Source organism: Nelumbo lutea, chromosome 4 (genome assembly GCF_056320005.1).
Source record: "Nelumbo lutea isolate HS-2025 chromosome 4, American lotus-T2T, whole genome shotgun sequence".
Taxonomy (NCBI): domain Eukaryota; kingdom Viridiplantae; phylum Streptophyta; class Magnoliopsida; order Proteales; family Nelumbonaceae; genus Nelumbo; species Nelumbo lutea.
The window spans coordinates 18,087,836-18,111,127 of NC_142687.1; the positions used below are offsets into that span (position 1 = coordinate 18,087,836).

The window sequence follows — 23,292 nt, forward strand, 5'->3', positions numbered from 1 at the left end:
CCAAAAACATGGAAATATTTGGATATGATAGGAAACATTATAAAAGTTTTATAACTATATTAATAATATTAAATTTCAGATGAAATAACAAAAAAAAAACAATGTATAAATATATAAAATGTATATTTTAATGATGTATTAGAAAGAATATATTACAATTAATATAATAAGATATAGATATCAAACAATTTTATTGATAATGTATCAATTAAGAATCCAAAATGCAAAACATATGCTCCTATTATATTTTAATTATTATATCAATTATTCTCTATTTTACTATTTTTACATTTTTACATGAACAAATTAGTCAACAAAATACTAAATTATCAAATGTAAATTAAAATATTATATAATCTCAACCTAAATTATATCAAATATATTAAAATATTTAAGATACATATCATAGGCAAATTCATAAATTTTAACTACTAAAATGATTATTTCATTATTAATATTTTTATTTCTATAAATTTTTAAAATTAAAAAATATTTTTATAGTAATGTAGATTAGTAGATTTGGTAGATCCAATTTAATATTATATTCTTGAATATTTTTTAAAATATTTTTATTTTTGTAAATAATAAATATGTTGTAATTTAATGTAAATTAAATTATTAATTAATAATTTAAAATTATATAAAATTTTAAAATGCATATTCTATGCAAATTTATAAATTTTAAGTATTAAAATATGTATTTTATTATTATTATTATTATATTTATATAAATTTCTTGAAATTGAAATAATCTTTTGAAACAAATATGGATTTGATATGTTATTTATTCCATAATTTTATAAAATTTTAATTTTGAATATTTTTTAATTCAAGTTGTTAAACATAATTATTTAATATGTATTTGGATTGCCTTTCGACAGTAATAATAAATGTTATTTTATTTTACATATTCACATAAGTGCTAGGATAGCTTCATGGCTTAAGAATATCTACTCAAGTTTGAATCACCTCAACGCTCTTTTTTAGGAAAAGGTGTGTGCACATGCATTCATGTATCATGCATAGCGGCATGTAGTATTGGTTCGTATCGGTATGTATCGGACTATATCCATATTGGTCTGATACGCATGACTAGCAATACCGATATGATACGCCCCATATCGGACATATCGTATCGATATTTTAATCCTTGTCTAGTAGGCAATAGATGATAAGGCTGCAACTTGGGTTAGGTTGGCCCGAACCCAACTAGAAAAAGTTGGGTTGGGTTGGGCTGGGTTGATGCTCGGGTTAGGGTTAGGTTGAAATTCATGAACCCGACTTTATTTTGGATTGTGTTAGGGTTGACCCCTTGGGCAACCCAACCCAATAGTATATGTCATATATAAGTATATGTAATATAAATTATATATCATACATTAATTTGTTTAGATGTATGATAGTTTTATAGCCCTCACTACATCCTATCATGTCTTTCTTTTCAGATAATCACTTCACTTAATCCCAAATGAAAAGACTAAAACCTTAATAGCACATTTTATATTTTTTGGATGTTTTATTCTTCATCTCCTCTCTAATGTTTGCCACCCATAAAAGATCTATCAAAAATCATAACTCATAATAAATTATAGTCATTTCAAACACTTATTTTTCTGAATTTTGTACTAAATGAATAATAAAAACATCAACAAACAAATACTAATAAAACATAGGATTGATAGAATAGTAAAAATTGAGTTAAGATTTGAGATTAAATAGTTTTATGAGATTTTTTTAAGGGATGGAAAGAAGGTTGAGTGGACCCAACCCGGGTTGGATTGGGTTGGGTCAAGAGTTGAAGAAATTTAGTTAGGATTAGAGTTAGGGTCGGGTAGATCAGGTTGAAGGTTGGGTTGGATTAGGATTGAGAATTTAGAACTTAGAATTGAAATAGGAGTGGCCTCATCCCAACCTAACCTGGCCCGACTTGCAGCCCTAATAGCTGATGAGGTCACTTGGCATTATGTCATGGGTAAGTTTGTGACTGATTTTTAGACACATGGTCCCACCCTCGGTCTCTTTAAACGAGCCAGATTCGGATTGATTATTATCAGCATTTAATAAAAATATGATATTTAAATAAGCACTTATATATGCAAATATCATCAGGCTCTGATCTTAATCAAATTAGATTGGGATACCTCAAAATCTGATTCGATTGTAAATTGATCGGATATTTGAGATCCAAATCCAGTTCAATCGAATACAATTTCAAACTCAGACTCGGATAATATGTTGGACAAGTCAACTCAAAGCCTTACTCAGTCTCTGCCACTACAAGTGTGACCACAGGTCAACAGTACATTAGAGTTGCTTCCCTTTTCCACTGTTTTGCAAAACGGATCGGACTGTATGATCGAACCATTTGAATTAGGAATTGGTCATGTTTTTGGGTCCGGTTTTGGATTGGACCACTTTTTTGAAGAAAAAGCGTTGAATTGATTAGAAAACCACTGACCTGAATGATTGAACTATTAAACCACTCGACTCTTAATGTATTTGTTGTTTAATAAAAAATTATTTAATTCTTTTTAAGATTATTAACAGAAAAAAAAAAGATTGAGACGATCTTCTTCCTTTCTTTCTTTTCCGCCTTTCTACCTTCATTTCTTTCCTTTTCTCCTTTTTTCCTTTCTTTCCTTTCTTGTTTGCTCATAAAAAAAAAAAGAGTTATCTATATATGTTTACCCTAATATCCCAATCTAAGGGTCAAACTGAACTGCTTAAACCATTCGACTCGAATGGTTGAACCACTAACTTGAAAACTGATGATCAAAGCGATTCCATTTCCAGTTCGATTTTTAAAATATTGCCTTTTCCATTACAAATGGAAATTGTTCATGGAACCGGAGGGTATTGGGCCAAGCATGATTATGCCACATCATTATGATATGGAACCCACGTGTACATAGATGATGTGGTCTATATCAACCCATGTCAGGATTAAAACATTAGTTTGATTTATTTGCAATGCAATTTCATATGCTATATAAAAAATGCATAAATGGATCATATCGGATTCAATCAAGATATATCCGAATCTGATCGGATATTATAAACTGTGGATCAAATCCAATTTGAAGATTTGATAAGATTTCACAAACATTGATTCAAATTTGAATCTAATAATGATGATGGATATTCAAATTTGATCCATTGAATTTAATTTTTAAAAAATATAATAAATTATTAAAATATATATAATAGTTTAAATACAGAAAAACAAAAAATACAAGTAATTTTTTCAACTATTTTCATCATATATATATAGGGATTGGTTCTCCACCTATGAATTTATTAATGGTGGAGTTCTATTAATGGGCAATAATGTCTCCTGTAAAACTGTGGAAAAAAGAACAATTCGAATTAAAATGCATGATGGTGTTGTGAAAACATTAATAAATATACAACATGTATCGGACTTAAAGAAAAATCTCATCTCTCTTGGCATTCTAGATGCTTAAGGGTGTAAATATTCAGTTGAAGGTGGAGTTCTAAAATCAGTAAGGGTGCTCTTGTTGTGATGAAAGGCATGAGGATAGGAAGTTTGTATGTGCTACAAGGTACTACTATCACAGGTTCAGTTGCAATTTCTACATCATCTTTGAGTCTGACACCACCAAATTATGGCACATGAAGATAGGACATATGAGTAAAAGGGGACTTACTATGTTAAGTAGGAGAAGGCTTCTTTGTGGCCAAAGCATATGAATTCTTGACTTCTGTGAATATTGTGTTTTCGGGAAACAAAAATGAATCAGTTTTAGTATAGTTGTTTACAGGACAAAGGTCACTTTGGATTATGTTCACTCAGATCTATAGGGACCTTTACAAGTTCCATCAAAGGGTGGTGCTCGATATCTTCTTACCATCATTGATGACTACTCTAGGAAGGTATGGGTTTATTTTCTAAAGCATAAAAATGATGTATTTGTAACTTTTAAATAGTGGAAATTTTGCTTGAAAAACAAACGGGAAAACAGGTCAAGCAGTTAAGAATAGATAATGGTTTAGAGTTTTGTGAAAATGAATTTATTAAGTTTTGCAAAAATTAAGGCATAGTAAGGCATCATCCTACTATCAAAACACCACAGTAGAATGGAGTTGCAGAACGTATGAACATAACTGTACTAGAGAGAGCAAGGTGCATATTGTCAAATGTTGGGCTATCAAAGGCTTTGCGGAAGCAGTTACTATGGCTTGTCACCTAGTAAATTGATCTCCATCTGTAGCCATTGAATGTAAGACTCCAGAAGAGGTATGGTCTGACAACCCTCCTAATTATTCAAATTTGAAAATATTTGGTTGTCCAACATATTCACATGTTAATGAAGGAAAGCTTGAGCCTTGAGCCTAGAAGTGCATATTTCTTGGTTATGCTTCAGGTGTGGAGGGATACAGATTGCAAAAGGCTACAATCAGGTATAAGGTATTGATTTTAATGATATTTTCACACCAGTTGTTAGACATAACTTCATTCGTGTTTTTCTTGCTTTAGTTGCTATGCATAATTTGGAATTAGAACAATTAGATGTTAAAATTGCTTTCTTGCATGGAGAACTTGATGAACATATTTATATGCATCAACCCGAAGGTTTTGCTATTGAAGGGATGGAAGACCATATTTGCTTATTAAAGAAATCTCTATATGGCTTAAAACAATCTTCTAGACAATGGTATAAAAGATTTGACTCTTTTATGGTGGCTCTTGGATATTCTAGATGCAAGTATGATACTTGTGTTTATTTTAGGAAACTTGCAAATGATTCTTTTGTTTACTTGTTGCTTTAAGTTGATGATATGCTTATTGCAGCAAGAGAAATATCTAAGATCAACAAACTAAAAACACAGTTGAGTGGTGAGTTTGAAACGAAAGATTTGGGTGCAGCAAAAAATATTCTTGGCATGGAGATTCAGAGGGACCAAAAAGTAGGGAAATTGTATTTGACACAACAGAAGTATGTTGAAAAAGTCTTAGAACGCTTTGGCATGAAAGATGTTAAACTAGTAAGTACTCCTATTGCAGCCCACTTCAGACTTTCAGCAAAATTTTCACCACAAACAAATGAAGAAGAAAAATATATGTCACACGTTCCATATTCCAGTGCAGTTGGGAGTATTATGTATGCCATGGTTTGCACACAACCTGACATTTCACATGCAGTAAGTATGGTGAGCAGATATATGTGATGTCCTAATAAGACACATTGGCAGGCAGTGAAGTGGATTCTTAAATACTTGAAAGGTACATCAGATACTTGTTTGGAGTTTGGGAAGAGTAGTGACAATTTGATGGGTTATGTTGATTCAGATTATGCAGGTGATCTTGACAGGAGAAGATCACTCACAGGTTATGTATTTTCTATTGGTGGTTGTGTTGTTAGTTGGAAAGCTACTTTACAGTCTATAGTTGCTTTATCTACTACTGAAGCTGAGTATATGGCAGTGACTGAGACAGTTAAAGAAGCTATTTTGTTGAGAGGTTTGTTTGGTGGACTCAGTTTGAGTCCAAAAGTGATTGTTGTTTACTGTGATAGTCAGAGTGTTATTCATCTGACTAAGGATCAATTGTACCATGAGAGGACGAAACACATTGATGTAAGGTATCATTTTGTTCGCGGTGTTGTAGAGCAAGGATATATCATTGTGAAGAAGATTGGTACTGCAGATAACCCAACTAATATGTTAACAAAGCCTCTTTCTATGGCTAAGTTCAAGCATTGCTTGGGCTTGATTGGTGTTTGCAGTTTTTGAGTTTGCCCATTGGGGCTTTTGCTGGAGAAGGTGGAGGGGGATTACTATTCTATGATGCTTGAGAGAATTCAAGCCAAGGTGGAGATTTGGTATGTTTGCGCCTTGAATTCTTTGTGTCGACCCGCATCATGAATCCACTTTGAATTAATTTGAAAAAAACCAATAGGCAAAATTTCATAGTGGTTTGTGGTGGATGCGTAGCTCGTAGCCCACCACAAATCACCATTGGGGGTGGGGGGCGCAGCCCCCGCGGCGGTATAGACCCAACCCATATTCATCTTATAGGTCGGAATCGAATACGAAGAGTCATGTGTTTCAGGGGTTTTCTCTCTTGTATATAGAAGTCTGAGTCTTGTGAGAGAGGAGTGAGACATTGGGTGTATTTGGGGCTTAGGGTTTTTCTGTGAGAGCACAACTCTGTATTTCTTCTCTAATGATGCGCAATTCGGCCACTCCTAACTGGAAGTGACAAGGCTTCTAGCTGGCGATGGGCAAGAGATACCTGCAAGAAGGATGAAGGGACCCGGGGTTGTACACCCGGTGGGGACTCTCCGATGCTTAAGTTAGAACGCGGTAGGGAGCTGAGAAAGAGAATGAGTACGCAAGAAGATGAGAGCTAGAGAGTGGTGAATATGCGATACCTTTTCCTCTAAGGGGTTGGAGTGCTTATATACTGGCGCCTGACAGGTTCGGTGGTGTTGATCCCAAATCCCTGCTGTGGCGATCCTTTATCAGGTCATACCTCAGAATGGCTGGCCGTTACAATCAAGGCCGAGAGTAGGCGGGCTACAATGACTATTGCATGGTATAGTCCCGCCAGCTGGGAGACAACCTATAGGCACGATGCCGCCAGGTGGGAGATAGGGGCGCAACCTTCTGAATTGGTAGGCATTGCACCGTTAGACGTGGGACGCGGGAGCAGTCTGGCAGTTATGACTTTATCAGATGAGAAAATTCCCGTAGAACGTCGAGCTGCCCCATAGCGAGCTACCCTGTGACGAGCTATTGGTGGCGTGCCGACGTTATTCTGCCTGAGGCAAGTTGTCTTCGAGGTGGCCCACTTGCTTGGGCCTGGAGCGAACTTGTTGTTCTAGTTTGCGAACTGGGATAAACTTAACTCGAAATGTAGCTTGGGACATCGGCGTACTTGAGCTCGCTCTGTGGCGAGCTGATACTTGCTGAGCTGTCACCTGCGTTGAGTCATGTCCACGTACCGGTCTGCCTATGCCAAGTTGTCGTATATGCTAAGTCACGCACACGTGTCACCTAATTAGGAGGTCAGGTCAAATCACCCTTCATCAATTGCCCCCCACTCATCGAGCTAGGGGCCTTGCCCTAGCACGGGGAGTTCATGAAGTGACAGGTGGATTTGACTCATAATTCAAACTACCTTGTCAAACCGCGTGAGGTGCACACGCGGATGTCACGCGATTTATAGATCCTACGGGCACCAAAAAATGCGCTAAACTGCCTTCGATCTCGGAGGACGTGTTGTCGGTTTTGCTGTGAGCCGTTGGATTGCTTTAAATGGGGTCGTTATTTTTCGGGCACAATGGCTATAAATAGGAGGGCCCCAGGCCTCATTTTTTTATACCAACCAGCCTTGCTTTTGGCTCTGAGATTGCACCTTCGCCTCACTTGCTCAAGTTCTCCCCGTTCGTGTCACTCTTTTCAGCTCGTCTTCTTCGGTGAGTCTTTTCTGCCTTATCCAATTATGTTTGGGTATCCGTACGATGGTGTCCCTTCCTGGGCTAGTAGTCGGGGCGAAGCCCCCTTGAGCTCGGGGACTTCTCGAGGGGCAGTCTCCAGAGGCTCGGGAAGCCTCTGGTAACCTGGCTTCCACCTCCCGAAGTTAGGAGCCGAACATTTTTGGCCCTTCTTCCATGTTGATGGAGAGACTCCGGGCCCTGGTCTTCCAATACAACCTCCCAAGGGAGCTTACCTACAGCCTTCCGACCGACGATTATCCTTGGAAGCACGATCATGATGAAATCGTGATCTTCAAGGAGCAGTTCATGGTTGGTCTTCGCCTTCCCCTGCACCCTTTGATAGTAGAGGTCCTCACTCACTTTAATGTCACCATAGACCAGTCGCACCCGAATTCTGTTCGGAACCTGGTGGGGACCATTTCTTTGTTTTATGAGTATTGTCTTCCTCTTTCTCTCGATACCTTCGCCTCCATCCTGTCAATCAAGAACGCTTCCCATGTAGCTCCTACAAATAAGAGCTCTTATTATTTTTCCCCCCGTCCTGGCTTCAAGCTTCTCCATGAGTTTCCCAATAGGATCCTGGCCTAGAAGCGGGGCTATTTTGTAGTTCGTAATCCCGAGGGGTGGTCCTTTCCGACCCATTGGATGGCTACCATTCAGGATCCGGGCGTTAGCTTGGATCTGAGGATGCGGGAAATGCTACAGTCCTGGGCAGAGATTGGCTTCGTCTATGCGGACTATTTGGTTGAGTACAAGCTCGTGCAGGCCAGCCTGAGCCCCGGTAGGTTACCTTTAGGTTTTTCCTTCCTTTCTTGGTTTTTGCGAGCTGGGCTAATGCCTCTTTGTTTTTTTGTTTTTTTTTTGCAGCTATAATGTCGGATGTGGATGCGCGTCGCCTCCTGTCGAACTCTTAGAGGGGCAAGTGTAGGGCGAAGATGTTTCGCCAAGATGAAGCGTCCGCTTCTAGGGCCGCCAAGTTCGAGGCCGCAAACCCGTCCTTCGTTCCACTGCCGGAGGACACACCCACGCCCCCTAAGGGAGTAGCCACGGAAGGCAGTGAAGATGAGGTCCCTCCTCCGGGGCCGTACCCGCCATCCACGCCAACCGACCCCTTTGCCATGCCAGCATTCCCCACCGAGGGGCGAAATGAGAACATCACCAACTATGTCTTGGCCATGCAGAGGAGCCGGGATTCGATCTTCCACGAGGAGATCACAGAATGGTCGGGGATGCACCTTACGCGGCTCCTGGGGTTGACTACGACTCACTACATGGTGGTAAGTGCTTGATCTTTTCTTCTCTTCTCCTTCTCCCCCCCCCCCTTTTTTTACTTACCTCGGCTTTGTATTGGCAGTTGAACTCCGCCCTCCATGCCATGGCTTGTCAGACAACCGTTCATTCCAGGGACGCCCATGCCTAGAGGATGAAAGTACGGAGGCTCAATCGCGAGCTAGACCCTGGGGTGAGGTCCTCCAGGCCAAGAAGGGGAGCGATGCCCATGGGCTACTTGTTCAAGACCAGGAAGCGCGGATCTCCCGACTGATCGAGGAGAACACTCGTTACAGGGAGGAGTCCTCAAGGACGGCCGAGGATAGGGAGCGCCTTCAGTAGGAGTTCGAAGTTTGGAGGCCATCCTGCACGAACGAACTCGAACCTTCAACGTTGTCATGGAGGAAGAAAGGGTCAAGGTGGTGGACCACTTTAAAGAGTCCCCGGAGTTCTGGAAGAAGTTTTCTGGCCTTAGCCTCGATGGCATCACAATGAAGGGTTTGGCCCTGGAGACAGCGGATGTGGTGGAGGAGGAGGAGCCTGATTCCTTGGAGGAGACCGACGAGGACGTGGAAGCGGTGGACCCTTGATGTTGGGGTTGTTCTTCTCTTTTTGATGTATTTTCTTGGGCCGTTAGGCCTAGATTTTTATAAAAACCTCGGTACTTAATGAAATATTGTTTTTTGCTTAGAATGGTTCCTTTCTGGTCCAAGCCATACGTATATAGGTTACCTAAGCTATCGATCTACCGACCTGGCAACAAGCAAGGGTAACTAAAGTGGGAGTCGTCTCGAATTACACGAGTTACCTTGAACTATCAGGCTATCGAGCTTGGTAGCGAGTGAGGGTAACCTTAGTAAGATTTTTCCTAAGTTTCTTGCCTTAAGCCATCTGCATAGAATCCATCTGTTTAAACGTAGGTCCTCTGATGGACCCGAACCGTGATCATTGCTAAGATGATGTAGGTATCGTAGGGTTGATTCCCGAGTTGTCTGCACTTTTGACTCTAGCAGGCGAGGATGTGAGGTCCTACGCACTGTTTGGAGCCTCCATTAGTTCAGTTTCTTGCCCTTAGGCTCAAGGAGTGACTCAGAATCCACTCCTAAGCTGTGCCCATATCGTAGAGGCGACTGGGACTTAGTTGGTGCCGAGGTCCTTATCAGTTCAGCATTTTGGCCCTTAGGCTTTGGGAGCGACTCAGAGTCTACTCTTAAGCTTTGCCCATGCTGTAGAGGCGACTGGGACTCAGTTCACCCATTCTGTTGAGGCGATTGGGACTTAGTTGGTGTGAAGGTCCTTATCAGTTTGACATCTTGGCCCTTAGGCTCTGGAAGCGACTCAGAGTCCACTCTTAAGCTTTGCCCATGCCGTAGAGGTGACTGGGAGCCCAGGTGGAGCGACTCGGTGTTCACTCACAATGCTTTTTAGGCGAGGGCCCTGCACCCCAGGTGTTCTCCGCATAGCCCTTCATGAGTGTCGCGGAGAACGAGTTCGGCCTCTGAGGGTCATAAACAATGCAAGTAGGATCTTCTGTATAGTCATCCGTCTATAATGACGTACTTGGCTACCTGTCACTCTACCCTTCTGGCTGCATTGCGATCTTCAGGGAGGGTTCTATGCAGCAGGTAGCTCGCGAGTGGGCCAATCCAGCTTGGCTCCACTTGCGTAACAGGAGCTACCTCCTTTGCCCCCTCGGGAATGCTAGGCCGAGGCAGGTTCTCTATAAACATGGTCCTCATGGAATTGCTACTTGTGCTAGCTAACCGGGACAATGCTGGTGAAAGTTTGGTAGAGAAGCCTTTTGAAACGTTTCCCATAGACGGCGCCAATTGATGATGCGCAATTCGGCCACTCCTAACTGGAAGTGACGAGGCTTCTAGCTAGCAGCGGGCAAGAGATACCTTTAAGAAGGACGAAGCACCCGGGGTTGAACACCCGGCAGGGACTCTCTAATGCTTAAGTTAGAACTTAGTAGGGAGCTGAGAAAGAGAATGAGTACGCAAGAAGATGAGAGCTAGAGAGTGGTGAATATGCAATACCTTTGCCTCTGAGGGGTCGGAGTGCTTATATATTGGCATTTGATAGGTTCGGTGGGGTTAATCCCAAATCCTTGCTGTGGCGATCCATTATCAGGTCGTACTTCGGAGTGGCTGGCCGTTACTATCAGGGCCGAGAGCAGGCGGGCTACAGTGACCATTGCATGGTACGGTTCCGCCAGCTGGGAGACAACCTGTAGGCACGACGCCGCCATGTGGGAGACAGGGGTGCAACCTTCTGAATTGGCAGGCGTTGCGCCGTTAGACGAGGGATGCGGGAGTAGTTTGGCAGGTACAACTTTGTCGGATGAGAAACTTCCCGTAGAACACCAAGCTGCCTCGTAGCGAGCTTCTTTGTAGCGAGTTACCCTATGACGAGCTACTGGTGGCGTGCTGAGGTGATTTTTCCTGAGACGAGTTGTCTTCGAGGTGGCCCACTTGTTTGGGCCTGGAGTGAATTTGTTGTTCTAGTTCGTGAACTGGGATGAACTTAACTCGGAATGCAGCTCGGGACATCGGCGTACTCGAGCTCGCTTTGTGGTGAGCTGATACTTGCTGAGCTGTCACCTGCATCGAGTCATGTCCACGTACCGGTCCGCCTATGCTGAGCTGTCGTATATGCTGAGTCACGCACACATGTCACCTAGTTAGGAGGTCGGGCCAAATCACCCTTCATCATTCTCCATTACCTATTACATTGTGGATTCCTATTCCTCCTTCACCTATAAACGTAGATTATAAGTCGAACCACGTAAATCTATGTATTCTTTGTGCTTATTTTCTCTTTATCTCTGTTTTATTTTTGTTTGAGTGCCATTTCGAATCTGTTTTCTTAGGGTTTTTCCGCAACACGGTGCGATATAAATCAAAATTGTATGCTTATCTAGAACGTTTCAAAATTCGCTGAATCTGTCAGCTTAACCGTCCCAAATGGGCCGTAGGCCTTTCACAATTGGGCTGACAAACACTTAATGGCAGTGATAATGTTGCTCATCAAAATAAAAGTGGGTTAATATAAGGGATTGTCACTTTATTTATCTTTATGCATTGATAAGACTAACGCAAATAGACAGCTAGGCCTAAATAATGGGTTGTCCGCTTGAATGCGATGCATTAATAATGGGCTGTCCCAACTCCAATACTCGTGTTAGATTTTTAGGGGAGGGGATGCTGGTACTACGATCTTTATCTCGCGTGGGGTGTATTTGTGATATAATCCAATTCAATCCAGGTTATAATAACAGTTCAAACTACGTTGCACCCTCAAACTAAACTAATAGCTTGTGAGTATCGTGTGGACCTAAGGCAAGCAATCTTCGATATTTCCACAATACAAAATACCCCCCTTAATGAACGAAACGAATCTGGTTCAGATGTCAAAGAACTATTTGGGTTTGGGTTGAGACTTGAGTGTGCAATGAATATGCAACAGCCTTCTTCACATCAAACATCATGTGTTTAAATTGAAAAGGTTGTAAGCCTCAAGTAGAAGTAGTAAATAAAAAGATTTACAACACATCTAAAAACAACAGATCGAAAGCCTAAACTAGCTTAATCTACAAAGTGACAAGTTAAGAACGTCTGGTTACAGTGAGCTTCAGTCCATGTTCCATTGATAGAATTTTCATCATCCTGTACTTGACAGGATGGTTGGGCACCAGTCTGAACTCGAAGAATCTGCACAAGATGGCGAGTGCCATCTTCATCTGCAGGTATGCGGAGTCCTTCCCCAGGCATATCCTGGGCCCAGCCTGCAAAACAAAGGAGCACGTTAATATATAATAACGAGGAGGTTAATTTGTGGAATGAAGGTGACTCTGTCTGTCTGTCTACTCCAGTATGAGTAAGAGTGACTAAAGTTACCTGGAATGCAGTGAACTTGAACGGGGAGGAGTTGTGGAAGAAGCCATCCTTGAACCATCTCTCAGGCTTGACAGAAGCTGCATCAGGGCCCCAATTGTACTCCATTCTCCCCATGGAGTAGGGGACATAGGTCACCATCCCTCCTGCTTTAAGTTTGGTTCCATCAGGCAACACATCATCCTTTAGGATGCCCTTGGGGTCCTACAATTGTACATTCATTTTCAGATGGATCCAACCAAACATTTACTCTGCAAAAGCTAAACCAATTAAATGTAGTAGAAATTTCCGGGCTCAGGTGAGGATTCTGGTTCTGGACCACCATTTTAATGTCTCCCACATAATTTTATGTACTATGTCACGATCACTATGCCTTATGAGCTTAACGACTCCTGAAATATCAGTCTCAAATAAGAACCGGAGACAGATGGCACACCTGAGGGACTGCGGGATATAAACGAAGTGTCTCTGTAATGGCTGCGTGTAAGTAAGACAACTTTCCAAGCGAATCATAAGTTAGGAACCTTGCAAATTGGGTTACTCTTTCGTTGAATGATGTGTGATCTTCTGGGTCGTATGGAAGCAAACAGAGCTTCTCTTCTTTGGCCCTATCTTCCTCAATTGCTTTGAGCTCTGAGTACAGCTTAGCAGCTACATGTGGATGAGTCATTATCATGTAGATAAACCAACAGAGTGTTGTGGCCGTTGTGTCACGTCCAGCAATTACGAAGTTGAGGACCACATCTCTTAGGCTCTTGTCAGTTAAGTTGTTGTCTGGGTCCTCGCTCAGCTCAATGAATCTTGACAGTATATCATGCTTTATCTGATAAAACTCATCATAGGTTTAATCCGTTAAATGAGGAATAAACAGAGCAACAGAGCGAAAAATAAACTAAGTTCCTAGTTTTGGATTTTGGGTAACAATTAACAAAATGGTTTAATCATCATCAGCCTGCCTACCTTAACATCCTTACTGTGAACTCTAGCTTCTTGTATCTCTGCTTTCCTTTTCCTAATCACAGAGTATGTGAAACCATCAATAGTTTTAATGCTTTCATCAAGTTGAGCTTCAGAGCCCACATTGAGGAATTTCTTTATTCTCCAAAGAGGATCAATGAACCGAAGAGTGACGATAATGTTTGCAGTGTCAAAAGCCCGAGCAAAGCAATTCTCAGGTAACTCAGGAGCCAAGCTTCCAATTTCTGCTCCAAATCCCACCTTACATATAGAGTCCAAGGTCATCCTCATTAATAATTCCTAACCAAGAGAAATTCCAGAACCCATTAGCAATGCAACATGGTTATGGTTACAAAATGTAAGATTTAAAATGTATGTTATTAGGGACATATAACAGAGCAGAAACTTGTGAGTAGAATATAGATATAGGGTCAGAGAGTTGCTAGTGACCTGCATGTCTACTTGTTGGTTTTGAGCAGATCTTTGGGATAAAATATAAGAGAGCTTCAAGGCATACTCTCTAAATACAATGGTGCTGAAATCCCTCAGGTTCTTGGATGCAAACTCGAAACTTGCAGTCTTCCTTTGCTTCCTCCACAACTCCCCATCTGAATTGAATATCCCATCTCCAAGCAGAACTTCCATGTACGAATGGTAAACTTCACCCTTTAAAGAAAGAAAAGTATAAAATCTTCTTAGAAATTCAGGATCTATCTTCAAGGACAAACAAGAAAAATAATCTACTTGACTTAATATATTTTACCTTGGGATAGTTAGCAAAGTTAGTCTTGAGAACATGCTCCACATTAACAGGATCTTCAATGTAAGTATAAGTAGTGAAGGGCATAGGAACCGTCACAGTTTTCAATTCAGACAGATATTCCACAAGCCAATCGTGCATCCGGTTGTAGTTCATTAGCTGTTCAATTGCTGCTCCAACAAGAGGCCATGTTTTAGGTCCTTTCATGTTCCTCTGGTTCCATCTATGAACAAAGACCCATGATATAAGCATGCAAATGAACACCACCATTCCCTTGCTGTATCCAGTTGGGGATGAAGAAATTGATGAAACATTCTGTTCTTCCATTTCAGAAACAAAATGAATAGAAAGGGCTATGTAAACTTTAACAGATATGTCAAGAGGATTTGGTGCTTATAAAAGGTATGGGAAAACAGTAGCTAAGATGTGGGTGATTAAGTGGTGTAACCAATGAACCTGCTATCTTTTACCAGCAATTTTCCTGTGTATGGGTGTAAGGATGTCTTCATTCCTTTAGTGTGGGAAACCTAACTCAAGTTGTGCATATTAACTATAAAAATATGTTGGATGTGCAAAGAATATGCATATTATATAATTAATATTCCTAATCTACATAGACATAGATATATACATATAAATATACATGCATGTATTCTTGTAGCACATATTCATCCTCTGTTTATTCCTAGCATACTGCATCTGCATGTACATGTAAGTAGGGGTTAACATGGATTTGTTCGGTTCAGTTCCAAGCCAAAAGTTGGAACTTATCCTGTCAAAGTGTCAAGATTGGTTTCAGGGTCAGTTTTGGTCTTAGTGGTTGAAACCTATTATTTCTTTAACTCCCTGCTTACAAAAATGGAACATGTTCTTTACAAATTTGATTTTTATACTCAGTTTGGGAATGATACAAATACAAATATGTATAGTGTAAATACATACAAAATAATACAAAATACAAGGTATTGCATTCTACGTATTTGTATTTGTACTCCTTCCAAATTGAGCCATAATAAAAACAACAATTATAATAATAATATAGTTCAAAATTATATATATTAACTTTAAAAACTTGATTTTCAAATCTTCACATCCTCAAAGTATTGGGATTTATTTCAAGGCAAGTTTGATTCCAAGGCCGGTTCCACCAAGGCCAATTGGATAGGTAAACCCCTGGGCCCTAGAATCAACTGGGTGGATGTCGATTTCAAGAATTTGGAACCAGACCCTACATAGTAACAGCTTGTGTAGGGTTGGTTCAAGGTTGGTTCCATTCAACTCTAGGTAAAACCTTCCCATTTGCTCACCCCCTACATGTACGCTCATCAATTTCCAATCTCAACTTATAATTGCAATAAGAGTGAATTCAAATTAAATTAGAGAAATCAAGATCTAAATCAGACCAATTAGTTGTTTTAATTAATTAATATAAATGTATATATAAGTATTCTATTTACATAAATAAAATATATAAATTATATTATACATTCATTACCTAAAATAATATATATATATATATATAACTTATATTTATAATATATGTAATCAGTTTAGATATTTATTGAATCGAATCATGTCATATCCAATTTCAATTTGATTAAATCAAATCTAGAATTCAAACACAGATTTTTGAATACCGTTTACACCCCTATTCACATAGTTCCCCATATATATGTATAACTATCGTTGGTTTCGTGGATGGAAAGAAAAGAAAAAGCTTTACTTAATTTGAATAATTGAATTACCTCATGGAAAAGAAATGAACAGTAATAATCACAATTTTCATTCAAGTATTATCATGCACAAAAAAATGTATATTGTGTGAATAAATAGAAACCCAAACAAACTTCATGTGACTCAACAAAAAGGGCAGTTATTTCAGCTAGCTGTTGTTTTGGCAGTATTAATTGGTTGTTATATTCATGCTACCCAAACCCATCTATTCATCTTTCCTATTTGTAGTTTACTGTGAGAAACCTAGTTTCAGATAATTGAGAAATAATACAAAATCCTGGGAGAGGACAAAATAACAAGGTTGTAGATCTTTTGGGTAACAAAATAGCTTAACCATGGTACCTACTGGTTCACACTGTCGAAGATGTGTATATAACATGTGTGATGCCAGACCAGATTTGCTCTTCATCCTATGCATTTGCATACTTATAAGTTAGATGTTTTCAATGCACGGTGGATAAACATGTGAGGCGCCCAAGTGTAAAGAGGATTTCCCGTTCCGTATGATGGACATCCGAAGATGGGAAATTGGAAATTAATTCACTCCACCTTACATCAAATGATTGATGACATACCGTTTGATCTGAATCACCCAATTGTTGGACTCTCTCATGGACCAAATTATCTAATTATGTGGTCACATTAATCGAATTATAATAGAACAAGGCAATCTATATGAATAGGGTCCCGCACATTTTTGTTGACTAATATAACAATAAAAAGTAAAACTGCAAATTGGATGGTGTAGATCAATGGGCAATTAGTCAACTCTTCCTTGTGCCATACACACCTCGAAAATAAATAAATAATGATAAAAAAATCAAATCAATCATCATATGAGTAGATGACTAGCTCTTAAACGAAAACTGAGATGTAGAATCCTTGGTTGTTATAAAATAGACCAACCAGGATCTACCACTTCATATACATACAAAATCCCATGTCACACATTGGTTGGTTGCAACCCCGAGCTTGACATGTCGATCAAAAAAAAAAAAAACTAAAATCCAGCTTGAGAATTATATTAAACTGTTAATAAAGTCTTAGAAATCAAATCATCTTCTAAGCTCTATCTTAATTAACTATAAATCTTTTTGGCCGTTTCATATTCTATTTAGTGTCATATCCATTGTTAAACTATGAATATTTTCTTTTTATATGTAGTTAAACTTTTCAAACCCTTCATCAACTTGTAACTTGTTCTGAGCAATATTTAATGAACATTCACATAGAGGCATTATTATCTTCCATAGAAATTTTGTTGCATGATAATAGGGCTTTTTGTCTTTTGGTGAAGGAGATATAAAGCCCTCTCCCTTCCATTCTCCTTTTTCTTTTCTTTTTTTACTTTTGGCATTTCTTTCACCTTTTGAACATAAATTTGAAAACGAAAAAATATCAATAAATTGCTTCCATTATCGAAATTCCACTTTGTTCTTCTTCCTTTTCCTGTTTCTGATTAAACAGTTGGACTCAGGATCACGTGAGCAGTGTGGGTTTTGAATTATATTCCTTCTGACTTCATACACAAATCACAGTTACACCTAACACTAGTATTTGTCAAATTGTCAAGTAATTCAATTTGCAAAGCAAGACTCTTTCTCCCTCGTAAATTGACAAAAAGAATGTGGAGAACTGTAAACCACGTAGAATGAACCGACTTACTTCTGAGTTAGGCCTTCCATGAAAATATTATTCAAATCAGTCATTCATAAATGTATAGATTTTAGTTTAAAAAAGGTAGAAGAATTTCGCAAGTCATAATGCATTCCAGAATTCAGACTCGCGGACCATCTTCATAATTGCCCCAAACACAAACAGGTTGCCTAACTCTCTGATCGCCTCTATCTACAACCTTAGTTCCCGGGCTTCTGGATCAATAACGTTCTGCCACGTAGCTATAGTTTTGTCGTAACCACCTGCTGCTACAAAGGAAGCATTGTTTTACGCCAGCTCAGCACCACCTAGGGTTGACAGTCAAACCACGGCAAGTTAAACCGGACAGGTTCGGTTTAAGTGCGTCCAATCGGAAGTCGCTTCATGGAAAGGGTGGATTACTGCTTCACTGGTCATTACTTCCTCCCATCCAATGCGGCGGTACTGGTCCATGTCTTGACGTTGACTGTTAGAATGAATCCTGATCGTCGGTTTTATGGTTCCCAAGACGATTGAAATTCCTCGGCATAGCCGAATTTGCCACGCGTCCAGCACATTATTCCATCTGTTTCCTGAAAAGGAAGAGAGTTCTTACTTTGCACAATGGAGAGCTTTATTAAGAAGGGGAAGATTAAGGAGTAATAGTGATGTGAGAGACGGAGAATAGAAATTAGAAAAGCTCAAATTACTTGTATGTCTCTACTTTAGGTGAAAATGACAAATATCTCCCCTATCATTCTTTTGTTTTTGTTTTTCAGTTACCAAGCAAATAGCTACCAGATAGCAGGGTAGTTGGCTATCGATCACCAACTTCAAGTAAAAGCAACCCACAAATGCATATAGGCCAACCAACTGGGACTTGAAATAGTGAAGACGGATAAACAAAACCCGGGCCGGGTGGAGACTGATAGTAGGAATGGCAACAGGCAACGGGGTGGGGACGGGGAGCCCCAACCCTGTCCCGGCTGGCACAAGGTTATCCTCGCCCCCATCTTCATAGGATCCCATCCCTCATTCTCATAGGAATTCTCATTCCCCTTAATTTTTTAAAGATGCAAATATATTTAATCACATGTTTAAAAATATTAATACACAAATGCATACATATAAGTAGAGATTCCCACAGGGCACTATTGTTCCGTCTTCACCAATGAATGGGGATGAATCCCCATCTCATAGGAGAAAATCATTCCTATGAGACAGGTTCCCACAAGTATCAGAAAAATGGAAAAAAATTATCATCTCTAAGTGCTAGACTAGCAGTAGCATAGGCATTAGCTTTGAAGATTTAAGGTGTCTTAATATAGCCCGATCTCATAAAAGCAAGAACTCTGAAAATACAGCATCCAACAGCATATCAGGAATATCAATTATAATTCACGGAGAGATATTTTCAATGTGGGGCATTTAGACAACTGTGCTTTCAGAGAATTGATAGAGTTTTTGCTTTCAATAGATCCCGTCTCATCTTAATACCCCCTACCAAATGAAAATGAAAAAGAGATGAGATTACCTCTATAATATAATGACACTAAGAAAGGGTCCAGCCAAAATGGCCCGGTGGTTAGGTGGTGAGCAAAATTAATCACAAAAATATAAAAAACATCCTTTCAAGAGATATGATTTGGAGGATGATAACATCCAATTCATTGTTATTATGTGCATGTCTATATGTTTTATGGGTCTCTAATTAAACTAAATAACAATCAACCAAAAAAATAAATTAATTAGTTATCAAACCATACCTAATTAGTTGGGTGGCAAAGATTAATCTTTTATAATACTTCTCAGTAAGACAAATAGAAGATATGTTCAACCCATCAATCAAGCACCAGTGTGTCATCCTTATGAAACATTCTCCAGCAAACTCGAGCCATAGTACAAAACCAAACTCTCCCCTGACGCAACTCAAAATGTTTCTTTAATATCCACAATCACAATACCGTAGATCACTCCAAACGAAGGGCCCAATCTAATCAGACCCGGACCCACCCATTTCTTAACGGCTGGGAGGTGTAGTGTAGATTGGGCCCCCTCGTTTTTACTGTGCAATTGTGAGATTTTGTACCCATAATCCATTTAAATTACACCAACTCACAAGTCCAGCATTAATATAAGCCACGACCACATTTACAGTCATTATTTGTTATATTAGTAGGAGAGGTTATATAAACCTATATTCTATACCAGTTAATTTTAATGTTGTCATCCCAAGGTTTATGTCTTTTCAAGCTTCAATGCAGAGAGAGTTCAGACAACCTAGCACCCCACAGCTCCAGCGAGGAAAATTGATCAATGGGTCGGTGTGTTTCTTTGGGAGTATGGTCCATATCCATAAATGGGTTCATAAATTAAAAGGTGGAGGATCAATAAAATATTTAGTAGCTCCACGTCTAGTGGTTAATCATCCCGTTAAATAATCAAGTTCAATTGAATACAAAAATTAAAGAGTAGGAATTAGTAAACTCAAAACTTTTCTTATTATATGTTGATACGACAGAAGCTTAATCACATTATATTGGCCAAGCCATGTGGTAGAACCGTAGAGGTAGATCAGTCGACTTGATCAAGAGTATATACCTTGTGAAGAGTTCTCTAGAACGTGAAAAAAAAAGAGGGTGGTGGGAGAGAAACATGAAATATCATGTGGAATATAATTAGGGTCATATTGGTCAATTTGATAATACAAAGGTGCCGTTTACTAGTTTTTGGAAAATTTTAGGGTAATGGGCTTTTGTATATCTTCTTCGCATTCAGACCGTTGTAGATGTGATAACTGATAAGGTTTGTTGAGAATGCCTTTTTAGCACTAAAAAGAGAAGAAGAAGAAGAAGAAGAAAAAGAAGAAGAAGAAGAAGAAGAAGAAGAAATTTATCCACCTAAAGTGAAACAAAAATTTGCTAAGTTTGATTTCCTTTTCCCTTTTAATTCTATTATATTGCATGGTAGATAACTGTGGTTGGATTGATTCAAACTAAGAAGGCGACTTAATAGTTAAGAATTTAGTTGATCTTTTCACCACCTTGTAATTATAACTACTATAAATGTTATTTAAATTTAATTACTCACAGTAAGATTGTAACAGTTCTTTTTCAAATTTACAACCGGGATATTTAGATGGATTGCATCTGGTCAAATTATAGAGGAAAAAAAGAGAAACTATTTGAGATAAGTTAAAAGGGATCTGAAACGACCTACCCGGTTGCCTTAGAAACCACGTTTCTTTCTGTCCAAACCAGTATTTAGGGGGTTCTGCTCCTCAGAACACATTTTTCTTAACACCACCTCTCAATCTTAGAGTGAGGAACTTTTCAGTTCTATCCCCTTCTCTTCTCTTCTCTTCATCTCATCCATTTTCTTCCAACTTCCATCGTTTTCTCTTCAGCTTTATTCCGTTCATTAGAAATCTCCCTCTCAAGTTTGATTTTGTGTTGGGTTGAATTAGCCTGAATTCGGGAAGGAAAAATAATTTCAGCTGCTTGATTAGAACTTATTTGAAATTTAGAGATTCTACAGCATGCTGCAGGCCTGGTTTCAGGAAATTAGTATTCTTTGGGTTGGGTTGTTTGGTTAAGTTGTGTTTTGAGAATTGGTTCTTGTCGGTCAGAACCAATTTGAATCCTAAAGAAATATCTTTCTGGTTTCTGAAAGATAGATCTCAGGCAGGAATGGAGAATGTTTCTGGGTTTTGCAAGGAAGAAGAACAGATTGATTTGCCTCCTGGTTTCCGGTTCCACCCGACTGACGAAGAGCTTATAACACACTACCTGTCCAAGAAGGTCGTTGACAGCAGCTTCTATGCTAGAGCAATTGGAGAGGTAGATTTGAATAACTGTGAACCTTGGGATATGCCACGTAAGTCTTCTAGATAGGTTGTCTCTCGTCTGTATTTTTCTTTCCTTCCTATGATTTAAAGCGAATTTCGTCTTAACTTTGAGATTTGTCTTTTAATTCAATGAAGGGAGAGCGAAAATGGGAGAGAAGGAGTGGTATTTCTTCTGTGTTAGAGACAGAAAATACCCAACTGGTTTGAGGACGAACAGGGCCACTGCTGCTGGTTACTGGAAAGCCACAGGAAAAGATAAGGAGATTTACAGAGGGAAAGCACTGGTTGGAATGAAGAAAACCCTGGTTTTCTACCGAGGAAGAGCTCCCAAAGGAGAAAAAACCAACTGGGTCATGCACGAGTATAGGTTAGAGGGAAAGTTCTCTATTTCTAACTTGCCCAAAACAGCGAAGGTAGAGCTCCTCTCCCCTATTTCTCTGTTTTTTGTTTCTCCCTTGCTTTTTCATTGTCAACAATGTTTTTGTGAAATAATTGATGGGTTTCTTTTCTCCTTCCTTTCGTTCTTTTACAGAACGAGTGGGTAATCTGTAGGGTATTTCAAAAGAGCTCAGGTGGGAAGAAAATTCACATTCCAGGACTAGTGAGAATGAGCTCCTTGAGCGATGAATTGGCTCCATCTACTCTACCTCCATTAATGGATTCTTCTCCCTACAACAGCAAGACCAAAGCATCTGTTGCTGAGACAGCTCACGTGACCTGCTTCTCCAACCCAATGGAGGACCAGAAAAACCAGGAAGAGATGATTGATTGCTTCAACTCTCCTCTGTTCGCTTCTTCTACAAACCCTTCTGATCCATCCCCTGCTTCATTGCTTTTTTCAAAATTCAATCTCCCAAACTCATTCTACACCACGCAAGGTGCTACAAGTCTCGGAAATCTGCAATACCCAGGTTCCGTTTTGATGCAAGACCAGACCTTCTTAAGGGCTTTACTTGAAAACCATGGATCAACCATGATGAAGCAGAATTTTAAAACAGAGAGGGAGATGGTAAGCATTTCTCAGGAAACGGGCTTGTCGACTGAAATGAACACCGAGATCTCTTCGGTTGTATCAAACCATGAGGATCCATCCACCTCGGCTGGACCTGTGGACCTTGACTGTTTATGGAACTATTAAAGAAGAAGACGGAGGAGGAGAAAGAGCAGCTTCGCTGCTGTCTACGATTAGTGTTGTGTGCATAAGTTCTCTGAATGAAAAAATAACGTGAGGGAAAATGAAGGATGCTAGATGTTGTATCATAAAAAAATTAAACTTTTTTTTTTTTTTTTACTTTGTTATTTTGATTTTTTGGGGAGATTTTTATAATTGTCAAAAAAAGCTTGTATTCACATTGTGAAGGAGAAGATTAATTTGGTAGCTAACTGGTGACAATACAAGCTCATATTTTTAATGGCATTCAAGCCCCACAGATTGCTGTGCTAACGACATGAGTTCCATTATTATTTTGCTTGTTCTTTTATCTTCTCCTGTTTCTTCTTTTTTAATTAAAAGAAATGTAGGTCCTTGATTTTCTTCCATGATTTGTTGTGTATGTGGGTATAAATGCACCCACAACTAAAGCTAACGATACAGCTACATCGGTGGGGTTGGCAATTAATTCTTGACCTGCCAAACTTGTCCCATGTTTTTAGCCACGGTTTAGGTTTGGGCTCACATGTCTTGTTTAACTTTAATCACCTTACTTTGGATTATTTAATGGGTTCGGTTCG

The 23,292-nt window shown here is 39.3% G+C and overlaps 2 protein-coding genes across 2 annotated transcripts; one reads left to right on the forward strand and one right to left on the reverse strand.

Annotated features, from left to right (window-relative positions):
• Positions 1–12,209: 12,209 nt before the first annotated feature.
• On the reverse strand, positions 12,210–14,718 carry LOC148854302 (cytochrome P450 704B1-like). Its single transcript, XM_088941335.1, has 6 exons — positions 14,349–14,718; positions 14,036–14,251; positions 13,589–13,885; positions 13,065–13,451; positions 12,632–12,832; positions 12,210–12,519 (listed from the first exon to the last, which is right to left on the reverse strand). The coding sequence occupies exons 1-6, from the start codon at positions 14,670–14,672 to the stop codon at positions 12,340–12,342; spliced, it is 1,605 nt and encodes a 534-aa protein (XP_088797461.1). The 5' UTR covers positions 14,673–14,718; the 3' UTR covers positions 12,210–12,339.
• A 6,208-nt stretch (positions 14,719–20,926) lies between these two features.
• Positions 20,927–22,978, forward strand: LOC148854303 (NAC domain-containing protein 100-like). The gene is made up of 3 exons (XM_088984110.1): positions 20,927–21,590; positions 21,697–21,974; positions 22,094–22,978. The coding sequence occupies exons 1-3, from the start codon at positions 21,404–21,406 to the stop codon at positions 22,697–22,699; spliced, it is 1,071 nt and encodes a 356-aa protein (XP_088840236.1). The 5' UTR covers positions 20,927–21,403; the 3' UTR covers positions 22,700–22,978.
• Positions 22,979–23,292: the final 314 nt, after the last annotated feature.

Bases quoted from the DNA above. Each gene is read 5' to 3' on its own strand.
- LOC148854303 (XM_088984110.1), top strand. From the start codon at position 21,404: ATGGAGAATGTTTCTGGGTTTTGCAAGGAAGAAGAACAGATTGATTTG. The intron at 21,591-21,696 runs GTAAGTCTTCTA...AATTCAATGAAG, and splicing joins TGAACCTTGGGATATGCCAC to GGAGAGCGAAAATGGGAGAG. The intron at 21,975-22,093 runs GTAGAGCTCCTC...GTTCTTTTACAG, and splicing joins ACTTGCCCAAAACAGCGAAG to AACGAGTGGGTAATCTGTAG.
- LOC148854302 (XM_088941335.1), bottom strand. From the start codon at position 14,672: ATGGAAGAACAGAATGTTTCATCAATTTCTTCATCCCCAACTGGATAC. The intron at 13,886-14,035 runs GTCACTAGCAAC...TCTCTTGGTTAG, and splicing joins ACCAACAAGTAGACATGCAG to GAATTATTAATGAGGATGAC. The intron at 12,833-13,064 runs GTGTGCCATCTG...GTACAATTGTAG, and splicing joins TATATCCCGCAGTCCCTCAG to GACCCCAAGGGCATCCTAAA.